The sequence below is a fragment of the Salminus brasiliensis genome, chromosome 24 (genome assembly GCF_030463535.1).
Source record: "Salminus brasiliensis chromosome 24, fSalBra1.hap2, whole genome shotgun sequence".
In the NCBI taxonomy this organism is placed as follows: Eukaryota; Metazoa; Chordata; class Actinopteri; order Characiformes; family Bryconidae; genus Salminus; species Salminus brasiliensis.
In genome coordinates this window covers 13,815,225-13,830,429 of record NC_132901.1, presented here as the reverse complement: position 1 = coordinate 13,830,429, position 15,205 = coordinate 13,815,225, and the positions used below count along the sequence as shown (strand labels likewise).

At 38.8% G+C, this 15,205-nt stretch overlaps 1 protein-coding gene across 7 annotated transcripts in view; it reads left to right on the top strand.

The window, feature by feature from the left end:
* ptprdb (protein tyrosine phosphatase receptor type Db) overlaps window positions 1–15,205 on the top strand; it is a 115,209-nt gene that overhangs the window by 84,703 nt on the left and 15,301 nt on the right. For 4 of the 7 annotated variants that reach the window (XM_072669834.1, XM_072669833.1, XM_072669830.1 and 1 more), the window contains 10 exons: window positions 8,031–8,128; window positions 8,652–8,908; window positions 9,127–9,220; window positions 10,116–10,325; window positions 10,680–10,840; window positions 12,354–12,365; window positions 12,500–12,615; window positions 12,797–12,829; window positions 13,293–13,390; window positions 14,137–14,260. In XM_072669834.1, the coding sequence (XP_072525935.1) occupies window positions 8,031–8,128; window positions 8,652–8,908; window positions 9,127–9,220; window positions 10,116–10,325; window positions 10,680–10,840; window positions 12,354–12,365; window positions 12,500–12,615; window positions 12,797–12,829; window positions 13,293–13,390; window positions 14,137–14,260 (1,203 nt within the window). Of the gene's footprint in view, window positions 1–2,031; window positions 2,338–2,735; window positions 2,930–4,415; window positions 4,440–4,764; window positions 4,883–6,775; window positions 7,406–8,030; window positions 8,129–8,651; window positions 8,909–9,126; window positions 9,221–10,115; window positions 10,326–10,679; window positions 10,841–12,353; window positions 12,366–12,499; window positions 12,616–12,796; window positions 12,830–13,292; window positions 13,391–14,136; window positions 14,261–15,205 lie in introns of all 7 variants that reach the window. The other 3 variants (XM_072669837.1, XM_072669835.1, XM_072669836.1) reach the window with 2 other exon arrangements.

Here is a 15,205-nt window from a genome sequence, read left to right as displayed (position 1 = left end):
TGCTTCTAGGTTGAAGTAAGTCAGACTGGCACAGCGCTTCTAGTAGTCCTTTAGCAAAGTGTAGACTTGGGAAGGCCCCAAATAAACTTGTGTACCAAATTCCACCATTTAAAGCCTAATGTTATGCTATGACATTTATGTCCAAAATTAGTGTATTCACACTTCTGACTGCAACTGTAAGTGATGTGCTTTAAGTATAAAAAAGTATATTGGATTGGTATCAACCAATACTCAAGGTTTCTACATTGGTAGTGTTATTGTAGTGGTTGGTGTAGTACAGTGTGTAACAACACTACTATCTCTATAGCAGACTAGGATTCGGTTCTCTGGCTACATACCATGCAACACCAATAAGAGTCGCTTCATTAGTTTCAGTGTGTAACTTGATTAAAATGTAAATTGTCCTGGATAAGAGCCATAAATGGCTTTATTGCTGGTATTGCAGAACAGTGGTGGGGTGCCATCTCTAGAAATGGCTGTAAATCGTTATATGTTATTATGATGTTCATATACTATTAGGATTAAGGTTAATGTAAGTCTCCTCATAGCTGGTAGTCAAAGCACATTGATTGTGAATTTAAAAACTCTTGGTTTCAATATTTATTTTTTAGAAAGACAAAGTGACTCTTTCTATCTGACAGTTGACTCATGCGCAGTGACATTGATAGTGAACAGAGTTGAGTATAAATCCTTTGTCGTTAAACTGAGGTTCTTGAACACTTTAAGCTTCTTTTGGCTTCTTTGAGAAGACGTCCTAGTCTTGGCAGATGGATCTTTGCAGACAAATGAGGGAAATATATTTGTAGCTCTTCCCAGACACAGTCTGCTTGGGACGTTTGAAAACCCTATAGATGTTGCTGTCTACTTAATTTAAGATAAAATTTGTCTTAGTTCCCTGGTTTTTATCAGAGCGTTAACAGAGGAATAGGTTGGAATAGGAAACACGAATGGCAAGTGGCGACTCCCACAGCGCAGCAGTTGTATTTCAGATGTATTTCAGTACAGCTGCTGGTAACCGACACAGTCAGGACTATGGCTTCATGATGAAAAAAACTGACATTGCAATGTATTTCTACTGAGCTTTATATTGCAATCAACAGAGCTATCATATAGTAGTTTGTGTTATTAAATCGCAGCAGTGTGTTGGTGGCAGTGAAATGTGGATATGTTCATATATGCATGAAACTCTTATGTTAAAAATGACAAAACTTTTTCACATCCTCACACCACTGTAGGCAGCACTAGCTGACCGAATAACTGGACATAGGGGGTCAATAACATGTATTTACTGACAGGCAGTTTTAATAACAGTTCAGGATTAAAGCACCTACTAGGAACACATTCAGACTTATTGGGAGTCCCAGTATACCCATGTTTTCTGTTAAAATCACACTTGCAGTGATCGAACGCACGCTTGTAAGTCACGACAGGCTCTGAGGAAAACAGAATACTTATTGATATGAGAGAGGTGTTTGCCAGAGTAGGTATCCAGGCAATGTTCTAGGACCTTTCTGTGGTTTGTTGGGCTTCTCTCATATTACTGTCTATTGCCTTCTGCTGTAGTTAGTTAGAGGACAACCAAAGAGTGGCCCAGGCATGCGGCACACAATCACAGCCAGTTAGAGAATGAAATACAAAGTGAGTCAGATAGATGCATACACCAAGATAAATTGGAAGAGCTGGAGTAAGAAAAAGGTGAAGGTGAGTTTAATGTTAAGTGTATCTGTGTTTGTCCCTTTATGTTCACTATGCACAGACATGAATTCATTGATAGTCTTTACAAGCTCTATCTGTGTCCTGTGTTCAATTTCTTTTTAAATCCAGTTTAACATGTCTGTGCAAGCATCATGTCACATTTTACGTACTCATGGTCCTTGTGGTTTTTTCATTGTTTTATGGTTTTGTCTTTCTTGTCTTTTTTTATCTGATTTCATGTCCTTACATCATCCTGCTCTCACTCTCTAAAAACTAACCACTAACGCCTCAAAACGCACGATTAAAACCTGTCCGCCCTGCTAACCGTCCAATCAGAACCCATCCCCCCTCCCCAGGAAGTGACATGCATAAGCCCCTCCCCCAGCAGCCTGTTGATAACCTGGTCTCCTCCCCCTGTGGACGGGAACAATGGGATTGTAACGGGTTATTCCATCCGATACGCTGCCACGGAACGAGACAAACATCAGGTACAGCACATAACAAACATCCCGCCAGACTGTTTCCGCTACCGGGTGGAAGGCTTAAGGAAGTGGACTCTCTACTCAGTGACAATCGCTGCGCACACAGAGGCAGGGCAAGGACCCGAGAGCCTGCCGTTATTGGTCCGCACTCAGGAGGACGGTATGTCTCCAAAGAAACTGATTTACATGCCAAAGCTACCTTTTGTCCTTTTACCAAAAACCCAAATCCTGAGTCTTTCCTTGGTCACGTTTTTTAAACATCTCCACGTGCAGTATGGCACGTCTTCTGTAATGGATGGCAGAAACATAAGCTACTTTTTTTCCACAGTTTGTGGATTTTTTTTGGTTTTTGTCTCTTTGCCACAGCTGTCATATCTTGTCTTTCCCTTTTACCCTCAATCCTCCTACACTTGGTTTTTTGGAAAAAGAAAAGAAGGAACAGTTTTGAACGTGAACCTGTTTGCTGACCTCAGCCTTTCCTCAACCTTCCCCTCTTGATCACCTGGAAGGTATGAAATGACCTCATGTCCTGTCCATGTCCCCACGCTGCCCCCGCAGTGCCTGGTGCTCCACCACGGGGCGTTGATGTGGTGGTCCTAAACTCAACTGCCGCTAGAGTGTCATGGAAAGCTCCTGTTGCTGAGCGACAGCACGGAAAGATCCGTGGTTACCAGGTGACATATATGAGACGTGCGTCCGGAGAGAGGACGGGTTCTCCAAGGATCAAAGAGCTCTTGCTGAGAGATTCACAGGTACCATAATACGCTCATATGTACACACTCTCTCTCTCACACACACTCACACTAGACTGCACATAGTGACACTAAAGGTGCAGAAGCCTCTTTGAGACAAAACCTGTATTACATATTTGGATTATCTTCATTCCAAATTTGTATGTTTACATGTAATTGATATATTTGTGTTAAAATATAGATAATGTATTAACATAATAGAATTAAATAAATACATATGAAGAGGTGGAAAATTTGTATTGTCAAAAAGATTATGCTTTATTAAGATATGTTTTATTGTATGATATGTTTATCCAATATATTTCACAATGTATTATTGCAATGTAATGGGAACCCTTTGAAATGACCTGGATTTCTACATTACCTTCTAATAAAATGTGGTCTGATTATTATCTAAGTCACAATTCTAGACAAACTCAATCTATTTAAAATAAAACAAGCAAGTTATAGTAGTTATAAAAGACAAGCAGTCCTTCATTAAGCACACTGAGCAAACACGTACAGTGCAGGCTAGAACAAGTAAGTGAAATTCTGTGTTAGTGACTTGTCCAAGAGCTAATTGGCAAAAGATGTTTCATTTAAGAAGATGAGGTTGGATTTAAGTGTGGATCTTATAGGTGCTTTACCTATTAAATAAAGGCACACAAAGCCTGCTTACTGGCGAATCTGTTCTTCTCATGGAAGATTAGTTAGTAGTCTTGATGCAAACAACTAGCAAGAAAAGTTAGAATTATAGTGATGCATGATTCTGGGAAAGGCTACAAAACGTTGCAAAAGACATGGGTGTACATCAATCCAATACTGATTGACTGGAACACATTTGCAGGAAAGAATATCCTTCACAAAATTTTCCAAATCTTATTTGCAGTTACAGGAAATGTTTGAATTGCTGTTAAAGGATAATCTACACATCATTACATTTAAGAGTTACATAATTTGTGTCTAGCCTGCACTATGGATGTTTACACAGTGTGCTCAATAAAAGACATGAACAATACAGAACACATAACATTGTGGTTGTGTATAATTGTGACAAATAATGATCAGATCACATTTTAGTAGCGAAGAAATCCTTACACTTAATATTCAGTTTTTATTTTCAGTGCCAAAGACTATTTTGGACATAGAAAATTAGAGAATTAGCATGTTAAAAATATATATATATAAACATGGCTTACGTTTATGAATACCTGGGTACAGGGGTCAATTCATGCTAATGGCAGTTAAGTGTGCTTTGAGCATTAGACTCCATTAGTCAGTTCTTGCTTCATTAGACTCCTAATGTGAAAGAGATAATGTTAACCATGGCAGAATAAATCAGGTTTTAGAGATATGCTGCTATTGTGCCGTTACAGTGAACATAGAGTGCTCTAGTTTTTCATATATTGTCACACTTTTGCTGTAACATTTTAAAATATAAAGTTTTATATTCTTTTGTACTCTTATTAATAACAATCTTTCTCTTGATTTTCAACTTCAACTCAAGCTGCAAAATGATTCAACTCAATATGTGAGTAAATGTATTGACACTTATTCACTGTATTCTCCTACTACTTTATACTGATTGTCAAGAATCTGGAGTGTCCAACCCTGCAGTTTTCAGAATGCCAAAATAATAATAAGGTTTTAGTCATCTTTCTGCCTAATCAGCACAATATGCCAAAATGATCATTTATTATTACATTTGCTAATTGTACCTTCCAGAACTAAAAATGCTCAAACAGCCTACATGGTAGTGACAGCCCTCAGGTTCTCTCATGACATTGGTTACAAATTACAGCATGCAAAGGAAAATAAATGTGTCTGTCTGTGTTTGTATGTGTGTGCGTGTTCAGGAGCTCATTCTGTCAGATCTTTGGCCAAACACTGAGTACTCCTTGGCAGTGGCCGCATTCACCTCCAAAGGAGATGGAGCTCGTAGCAAAACCATTGTCATCAGAACTAAACCAGCACGTATGTACCCTGCAAGGATTATTTTTGTAGTTTTGAATTTAGGAATTGTGCTTCTTAATTTAGTACATTTCATATAATTCAATTTAATTCTTATTTTGCTTTTATTCCAATGCTGTTTGAAACTGTCATTTATTTTGTTGTGTGCTTAAATTCATGACACCAGTTCTTAAGGATGTACCACTCTGATACCTTGCAGAAGGTAGAGTAACACAGTATCTGTATCTAGTGTTTTGACTCTGGTCAGTCTGGTGGGTGGGCAGTTGGTCTAATGCGGGGAAGAGCCTAGCGGAGTTCTTTTAGTAGTTTTGAAGGCATTACATCACATGTGCAGGTTGTCTCATGTGTTTCCAGATGAGATCATATTCTCTATTCTCCAGTATATTCATTTGGAGAGTTATACTCTTATATTCCACCCCATCTTTACTCTTGAATTACGCCTGTTTAGAAACTAAACTATCATAGAAGTGCTCTCAATGTGACTGCCCTAGTTAAATAAAGGTAAATAAAATTTCTGTAAACTACACTGCACTTCAGTTGTAGACTGACAGCAACAGCTATCAGTTCAGAGTGTGTACCACTATACGCACTCACACACACATTTAGTCATTTGACTGCAGTGTTTTAAAGGAACTGGAAGCTGAATGGCCTGGGAGGTCAGTAAGACTGGGTTATGAGACATTGGATACACCATAAAGTTTATAAAGTTAACAGTTCTTTAAAACAAGCACAATAAATCAGAATGTCTGATTGTATAAAAAATAAGGTGTTTTACTAGTGTTAGTACCTTCGTTGTGGAGCTGATCGGATCGGGGGTAAGAACACATGATCAGGTTAGCCCAACAAATTCTGCATAGTCTTAATTGGTTTAAAATTGATCAGTGACATTTGTCCAATAGTGTCTGCTGTAGAATCAGCATTCATATTTTCAGTATTCTAGTAGTTGTCTTAAATTATAGAGTGTTTCTTAAATCTGCCCTGCACACATAGATCTCTTTCCTCCGTAATCCAGCTTAATAGTCAATCTTCAGTCAAGCGTCAGGGAATAGTTCAAACTGCCAAGGGCCAGTTGATCCTCAGGAACAAGATTAAGAAACTGGATTGTGTGAAACTGGATTGTGATTATTTGTAATTATAATTGTAATAATAATTGTAATTATTTTAGTGAAGGGATATGACTAACAGACAGATTTACGTCTACTTTTTCAGTTTATTTTAATCTCAAACCTTGGCCAAAATGTAGCAGAAGGATGAGCCCCTGAGGGCTGGCTCAACTGGCTAAAGGCTTAGCCTATCTTTGGGAGATGCTAATTTGAGTCACAATGGAACAACAATCCAGTGCAAGCAATGCAAGCATCCTTTAGTGTGGTGCTTTTCTGAGTGGGAAGGGTGTCCCCTCACCCTCCATTACTTATGAGAGTGCCAACCATATAACACCCCATACTGCTAGCCTCGTCTTGCAGCCTGATCAGTGTGACATAGAGAGAGACCTAGCTACTGGACTGAAACTGTTCATGACTGAATTGGTAAATAAATTTAAAAAATGTAAATAATAAAATATTATGGATTTTATTTCAGCAAAACAAGACAAACACAATCATTATCAGATCAAAGCATGATTATCAAAACAAACATTACAATCAGAGCTACAAGTGTATACTGTGTTTACAACATGGCCATTTCGCTAGCAGTACTTGTAATCTTAAGAATGATATACTTTAAATTCTTCTGTAATGAATATGTTTTGTAGTTTTGCCAATGAGGAATTAAAGTGTGGACTCACACAGTCTAATATAGTGTGCCCTTGGTTCTTCTACAGCATGGGTTTTAAATACTCGTCAACACTCAAACGTCACTGTAGGGTTTTACAGTTTTTCTCATGTGTTTCCTTCACAGTGCCAGATGCCCCGGTGTTGACGGCCAGTGGCGTGTCAGTCAGCACTGTTCTGTTAAGTTGGCTCACTCCCCCTGCTGGACTATCGCCGGTCCTGGGCTACCGGCTTTCTTACGGACAGGCAGAGAACCTTTCAGAGAACTCCTTCACAACAGTGGAACTTGGGGCAGAGGAGCAAAACTACACAGTTTTATCTCTGACTGCCGACACCCGCTATCTCTTCCGCCTCGCCGCTCGTGGAGCTTGGGGTTTCGGCCCAAATGCAGAGGTTGCCGTGGTGACACCAGAGGTCACATCCACCGAAGGAAAGTCAGCTATGACAACAGAATCAGCGCCTACTCCTAGCCTTTTGCTTAATTTAACAACAAGCAGCGTTGGCTCAACATCACTCAGTCTGCGCTGGGAGGAGCCCAGAAACATTGGGCCAGTTCAGGGTTACCGTGTGTGGTATGCACTCACCTACAGTAACGGGACAGACATTGCCAAGGAAGAGGAGGTGGCAGAACCAGCCGTGGTTCTCACAGGGCTGAAAGCAGATACTGAGTATGTGGTCAGAGTGTGTGTGGTAAACGAAGATGGCCCAGGGCCCTATAGTCCCCCTTTATATACTAGAACACAACCACTTGAAAAAGGTAGGACACATCCAGACACACACACACATACACACACCCACACAATACATCTACCCCATTTTTTCTCTTCATGCACAAACCTGTGGAGTTCTTTGTATATGTATGTCACCTTATTTGTCAGTCTGTCTGTCTTTCTGTCTATTATCCTTTTAGTATATTACTGTGTGGTTTTATATATCATATTTCTTTTTTTAATTGAGGTAAAGTCCACCAGTTTCACATTCCAAGATGTGACATGTAGGGCAGTCGTGATTAAATGAATGTAGCTTCATGTTTATTGGCAACTACTGAATTGTGTTGGTTCTCTTATAAACTCTAAATAGTGATGTGCAAAAATAGTCTATTAAGAGTTGCTCATAATGCCACCTCACATGGATGTAATACCATCATGACCCTGTAGAGCTACTGTCCTGCAGGCCGGTGACCGGTGTTTTAGAGGCTAGTAATTGTCATAATTACTAGCATTAAATGAATTCAAATTGTGATCATTTGAATTGATAATACCAGGTGTTAAATTACCTCCCACTTTTAATGTACTTTTTAGTGGCACCGCTAATGTATTTTCATCTGAAAGCTTAAATGTGTCTGAATATAATTGTGCAAATGTATTTTTTTTCTGTTACAGTGTTTGCAGTCAACTTCCGTGTGAAAGCTGCTTTCAAGAGTTCAGTGCTGCTAGCCTGGGAGCCACGAACATCCCAGAATAAAGCCCAAACTTTCATTGTAAGTGCTGGATAGTGGGCGGGTTTGTGTGTACATACAGTCTTCTCTAAAAGTTTTGGAATGGTTTGCAAGGTTTGGATTCGTTAGGGTTTGAAATGAAAAGATGAATAAGAGACAACAGAATAGAATGTCAGCTATTTCAGCTATTACATCAACTTGGAACAGGATACATTTTGTATGAACCCATCCATTTTTCAAGTGAGCAAAAATATTGGAACATTTGACCAAGCCATTGCACAAGCTTGGGTTTAGCCAGTACAATAATGAAAATGAAAAAAGAAAGAAACCACTGCTGTACTAACAATCAGAGCCACAGCCTGACTAACATGAATGGCAGTGGTGTTACCCAGTTTGCTATAACAATTGATTTGTAATATTTTAGCTTGGCTTGTAATATAACAAATAGTTATATGTTACATATTATAAACATTGTAATAGTGTTTTGGACAGTAAATTCACTGTGGAAAAAAACTGTGTGTCAGTATCCTTATCATTCTCATATGAACTCTATGTCTTCCTTGAGATCACCTACGGGGATGGCCAGACCGTAGAGGTGGACGGTAGACTTGGACAGAAGCTGGTCACTAAATTGAAGCCCCAGTCACTCTATACCTTTCTCCTAACCAACAAAGCTGATGGCACAGGAGGCCTTCAGCACCGTGCAGAGGCTATGACCGCTCCAAACCTGCTGCCAAGCAAACCCCAGCTCTTGGAAAAGACTAGCGGCCAGAGCACAGCCATGCTGCAGCTGCCCACTGTGCAGGGTCAAGTTAATGTCAGGTTAGTCTTTCATTGTTTTTTATACTGTTGTTTTTTATATTTACTACATAACAAAGCTTGGAAGCAAAACCAACATAAAAATAAACGCAACATAAACAACAAAAAAGGAAACAACATAAAAATAAAGTATGCTTCCGTAGCGTAACACGGCAAACATGTGTTAGTGTATGCCAGTGAAGTTACTATCACTTCTGATACTGTACTGTAATCTTTTTCAGGGGTTTTTACATTGTTGTCGTCCCACTAAAGAGGCAAAGAGGAGGCAACTTCCAGAATCCTTGGAGTGATCCAGATGAAATTAATTTAGATGAGGTACTGTGTTTTTTTTTTGCTGTTTACAAATGCTTGATAGCTGACAAAGGGGTCAACCAATATGGGTTTTAATTTTATGTTGATTGTTGGTATATAAGAAGGCCAATAAATGATAGATTTGGTCGATATTCACTGCCCATAAATTCATACATAAATTTTAATAAAGTAATTTTAAAATACAAAGTTTATCAAAAAAAACTGAATACATTTAGTAAATGTTGATGAGACTTGTTATGCAGATCTATTATCTCAAATTAAAAACAAACTTTCTCTTAACATGTCATATTTTCTTGAGATTTAGTTTTTATTCACCAGTTTTAGACTTTAGACATTATTTTTCCACTTTAAAAACCTTGGTTTTGCATAGATTTCGCAGTGCATTCACTTGTTCACTTATTATGCTTGTTTGGCTACAGTGGCTTTAAACCACAACAATCCAAACTCTAAAATATACCAATGGAGCTTTGTGTTCGAGAGCGAGTGAGTGAGGGAAGTTATGTTACTGTTCAATTTGAGTAGTTCAAGTAGTTCAGGCTCGAATTTAGCCTCAGCACATCATTATCTTCCTGTCTCCCCATCTGCCCACTCCACTTACCCTCTAATGCTCTGTCAAATGTGGAGGCACCAAAACGGAGAGTTTGCTTAGTTTTACTCAGCTCATGGTTTTAACCAGTCTATAGCATTGTGGGTTTAACAGTAAGACAGGCTAGTAAAGCTATAAACAGGGCATAGCTGGTCGTTTTTCCATTAAAGATATATGAAGAAATATGTTTTTTATTTGATTTTTTATCTGGAAATCTTAGCTGTAAACAACAAGCATTTTTTGCAAATAAAATTATTGATCAAGTTTTCTTTCTCAGTATGTTTTTACTTATTCTTCAATTATTTTATTCAGCTGTTAAAGGAGATTAATGGCACAGGCCGTTCAGTTCGTCTGAGGAGGCAGGCCGAGTTGAAAGCGTACATCAGCGCTCACTTCCAGAACCTCCCATCAGAATTTAAGCTGGGCGATGGACGTGTGTATGGAACATTTCTGAACCGGCAGCTGCTCAACGGACAGGAGTATGTCTGCTTTGTGCTGGCTATCTTGGAACTGGGACAAAATGTAAGCGTCTCTCTTTCTCTCCCCTATTTCTCTCTCACTCAGTTTTGATTTATCTGTATTTTAGATTTTCAGTATTTTTCAGCAATTGAGAATAAACAATTCATTAGTTTTCATATAGTCAAATGCCATTTTAGTTTACTTTACATAGGCCTCTGAGTCTACAAATGTTAAACAGCACAGCCTTTGTCTTAGAGTTAATATATATATATATATATATATATATATATATATATATATATATATAATTACTTATTTTCACCACTATTCTCTTTTACAGTAGGCTTTTGCTGCACTGATGGTCATTGTGTTGTGTGTGTGGTTTTTATTTGTGATTTGTTGGTTATTGTTCAACAGACCGTGTGCTCAACCAGTCCGTTCTCTGACTCTGTGGTTTTCTCGGACGTTGAGCCGCAGCCGATAGTAGACGAAGAGGAGGGTCTTCTCTGGGTAGTCGGGCCAGTGCTGGCAGTCATCTTCATCATCAGCATTGTCATCCTCATCCTCCTCTTTAAGAGGTAACAAGTAAAGGGGAATTAAGATAATACTAAAGGGAGCTGGGTATAGTGAAATTATTGTTACTGCATTGCAATAGTTAAGTATAAATGCAGAGAACTGCAGTGGCACTTCTATTAGCAAATCAAAGTTTATTATAAAATGATTCCCTTGGATTTCCTTTGTGCCAGTTTTAGCCATTTTCTATGACTAGCTTGCTAGCCTGTCTACAAGTCCTGGATGAAAGGAGGCTAGCATGTTTTTCCTTTAAATCACATGAAGTGAGCCAATGCATCTTTAAGACCTGCTACTGCAACATTGTTAGACAGCTGAACATGTATGGAGGAGAACACAAAACATTCAAGCGCTGGCTAGCATGACGCTGAGTGATGGGGGGCATTCTGCTTACCCAAACAGAGCGAGGCCAGTTGGATGTTGGCTTCCTGGGACTTCTGGCCACAGATGATAAAAGTTTTTGAAATGCTGTTCTTCTCTTTTTTGGATCCTGCTGGTTTTACATAAAATGCTACAGCTCTTAAACGGTGTGTGCATGTCCACGCTACATTGAGCAAAATACACTATATGCACAAGTCCATTGGCAAGCGTCAGAAGGAGTAGTGTAAAGCACAGCACCACTTGACCTTGGAGCACTGGAAACGTGTTCTGTGGAGTGGCGAATCACAGTTCTCTGTCTGTCCGTCTGATAGACGGGTCTGGCTTTGGCGAATGATAGGAGAATGTTACCTGCCTGACTGCATTGTGCCAACTGTAGAGTTTGGTAGAGGAGGGATAATTCTTTGGGGTTGTTTTTCAGGGGTTGGCCTTTAGGCCTCTTAGTTCCAGTTAGGGGGGATCCTAAGGCTTCAGTATACCAAGACATTTTGTATACAAAAATTGTATACTTTCAATGTAGTGCTAACAGTTTGGGGAAGGCCCTTTAATGTTCCAGCATGACTGTTCTCCAGTGCACAAAGCAAGGTTCATAAAGGCATGGTTGGGTGAGTTTGATGTGGAAGAGCTTGACTGGCCCACACTGAGCCCTGATGTCAACTCCATCAAACATCTTTGGATGAACTAGAACAGAGATTGCGAGCCAGGCCCACTTTTTCAACACCGCTGTCTGACCTGACAAATTCTGTTCTGTATGAATGGGCAACACAGTGGATTTAGAATGGGGTGTCATAAAAGCTTCTGTAGGTGTAATATGTAGGTGTCCCAATACTTTTGTCCACATAATGTATCTTGGCATGCATAATCCGCTCTTTTCATATGCAATTGTTAAAATCAAATTTGTAATCAAATAAATACATTAACAACTTTAGGTGTCAACTTTTTTCATATACTTTAGAGGGTTATGTCCTTGTAACATGCATAAAGGCACTAGTTATTGCCCAGCAATGATTACAATAAAGAGAAGCTGTGAATAGCTTCTAATAATAATACTTCTAACAATATGGTGTGAATGTCTGAATATGCCAAATGTGTCTGATGCTGATTTTTCTGATCTTTCTTTTCTTTTTCCTGGATACAAACCAGCAAACCTGACAGGTGGGTGGGAAGAATTTAACATTTTAAAGAATTCTGAAAACTCTTTGACAGTGATTGCGATATTGTTAATAAAAGAGAGAGTATTATAAAAGTTGGGGGGAAAACAACCTGTTTGTTTGTGTTTGATGTTACAGGAAGCGGGCAGAGTTAGAAGGCAGAAAGTGCAGTTTCCCCAGCAGTAGTAAAGCAATGAGCTCCCAGCATCCCTCTGACCCTGTGGAGCTCCGCAGGATCAACTTTCCAACACCTGGTAATATACACTTACTTCTCTGAAAGTTGACCTCAAACACATTACCCAACCCAGGCTAATATGCATTTACTGCTACACAGTATGTAGCTATTTAAGGTGCACGCAGCATCTGCACCCCCCCCCCCCCCCCCAAGCCCCACACACACAAACAAACATCAAAATGATGCTTTCTTCTTTCTAGGTTTACGTTCCTCTGGTTATCGTCGATTACCAAGTTAGTTTTGGTTGTTATTTCATATGTGAGCCTTCTAACTTCAGTGGATGTTCTAACTCAGCTACACATTCTCTCAGCTAATCCATCCTGATTAAACAAGCCACATATGTTCTCATGCACACACAAACACATAATGCATCCCATCCAACGCAGAATTGTGTAGAAATGCTAATAATAAAATGACTCATATAATCAACTCAAAACATACAACAGCAAAATATGTGTAATTACTATTATTACCATGCCATGCCTGTCTGCAAGACTACTCTCTTTGCTCTCTCTCTTTGATGTATGTGCACTTTTCTTGTTTCTATGCGGAAAAAAGCACTTTTAATGTGCATAGCGTTTTCATTCATTACTTTGAAAGCCTCACTGAATTAAACCAAAGGATCTTCTCTAACAGCATGGTCTTAGTATGTCTGTTGTAGCCTCTTTTTAGACCTTGTGCTTTTATGATTACCAGGTATGGCCAGTCATCCACCAGTTGCTATCTCAGAACTGCCGAATTACATAGAGAGGATGAAAGCCAATGAGAATCTCAGATTTTCTCAAGAGTATGAGGTAAAGTCACATGTGTATGTGCGTTGTGAAATGATATGTGATGTGTGTGCTAACATATACATTAAAGTGACCAATTTACTTGGTAGCCAATCATTGGGCATTTTATCAGGTACACCTTTACAGTATGTACACAATTTTGTAGACATCAGCTAGTCTAGCGCTTCTTCTGAAATCAGTAGCATTAATAAATTAATGAAGTATTTAGGGATGTTCCATTATTCCAGAGAATGCAGTTCCATTTTGGTTTGGGGCTGCTTGCAGGGTCACCTTGTGATTATCAAGGGAACAATGAAATAAAAGGTGTATCTCAAGGTAAACAGATGTTGGGTGATGCAACAAGACAATGACCCAAAGCATACAAGTAAATCAACTAAAAAATGTCACAACCTTTCCCTTTTGAGAGGCTGTGGCACGACCTGAAGAGAGCTGTGCACACAAGACATTTGAGACATATTTGATGGGGGGAAAGGGGGACGGATAAATTGTGCAGTAACAGATGAGTTACACTCAGTTATTGTAAAGCAACAACATGCATCTGTATGATAAGTGCTTGTGATAAAATGGCCAATGAGGTACAAGTTAAATATACCCAAACTACAACTCTAGTAAATAGGAGAGTTATGCTGTAGACGATAATATAAACCATGTGCTGAGTGAAGGCTGTATGTGTAAGAGTATAATTACACTGTAAGTGTTTGATAATGACTGTGAAACCTGACATTTCTTTGACATTTCTGCCTGTGTAGTCTATTGACCCCGGGCAGCAGTTCTCATGGGAGCACTCAAACCTGGAGATTAACAAACCAAAGAACCGTTATGCTAATGTCATCGCCTACGACCACACCAGAGTAGTGCTCTCCAACAATGACGGTGAGGGAAAGTGTGTAGATGTGTGGGTGGGCCAGCAATGGCATTTTCAATGAGTATGTCTGCTACATAGAGACATAGAACGTTTGTTTTTAACCCCACAGCCAGTCTTTTAAAATGTTTCTTAGCGGTGTGTTTTCATATGTTCACTGCTTTTTTGATATGATCTCAGTTGCGATTGAAGTAACTGTACCAGCTTGCCTTTTATCTGTGTTTTTCCCATTTTCCAGTTAGTCTCAGACCCTCATCTACAGTCAAATCAGTGAGTGAGGCCACCGCTAGCCTCCTAACATTACATGCCCCTTAAGCAGCCAAAAAAGGGCCAATTTCATTAGTATTTAGTTGTTTCCCTTTGTGCAAATGTTGGATAACACTTGCTATTTTATATCTTTCACTGTACTCTTAAAAAGAAATTACGAAATCTTGTTTTTTATATATATATATATATATATATATATATATATATATGATTTTCTATGTTGTAGTTACAAAGCCAGTTACAGTTGTTACTGTCCATTTGCCTTCAGTTCTGGGTTGACGGCTCTGTGTTAAATTATATTCTTTTATGTTTAATTTATTATTTTATTTATGTTGTTTTATTTAACTTACTGTTGTTACTATTTCCTGAAATAATGATATGTGTTTTAATATAAACCATGATCAGTAAGTCTCTAACTGTAAATTGTAGGACAAAAGTGGTCTAGTGTCCTGTAGGAGTTAAAGGGTTAAAAGAGTAGTTCACACAGTTGATTAAAAAAAAACTGTAATGTTAACCAGAACACACTATGACATGACATCTATAATGGATGTTACTTGTTAAGAAACTTTGAACATCTGACTGATGGATTACATTTAAGAAAATTGAAAAATGTGTTTGGATTCTTTTGTTACCACATTTCTTTAAAGTGCTGATTATAGATTAAGCTTTTCCCTGAACTATGTTTTTTC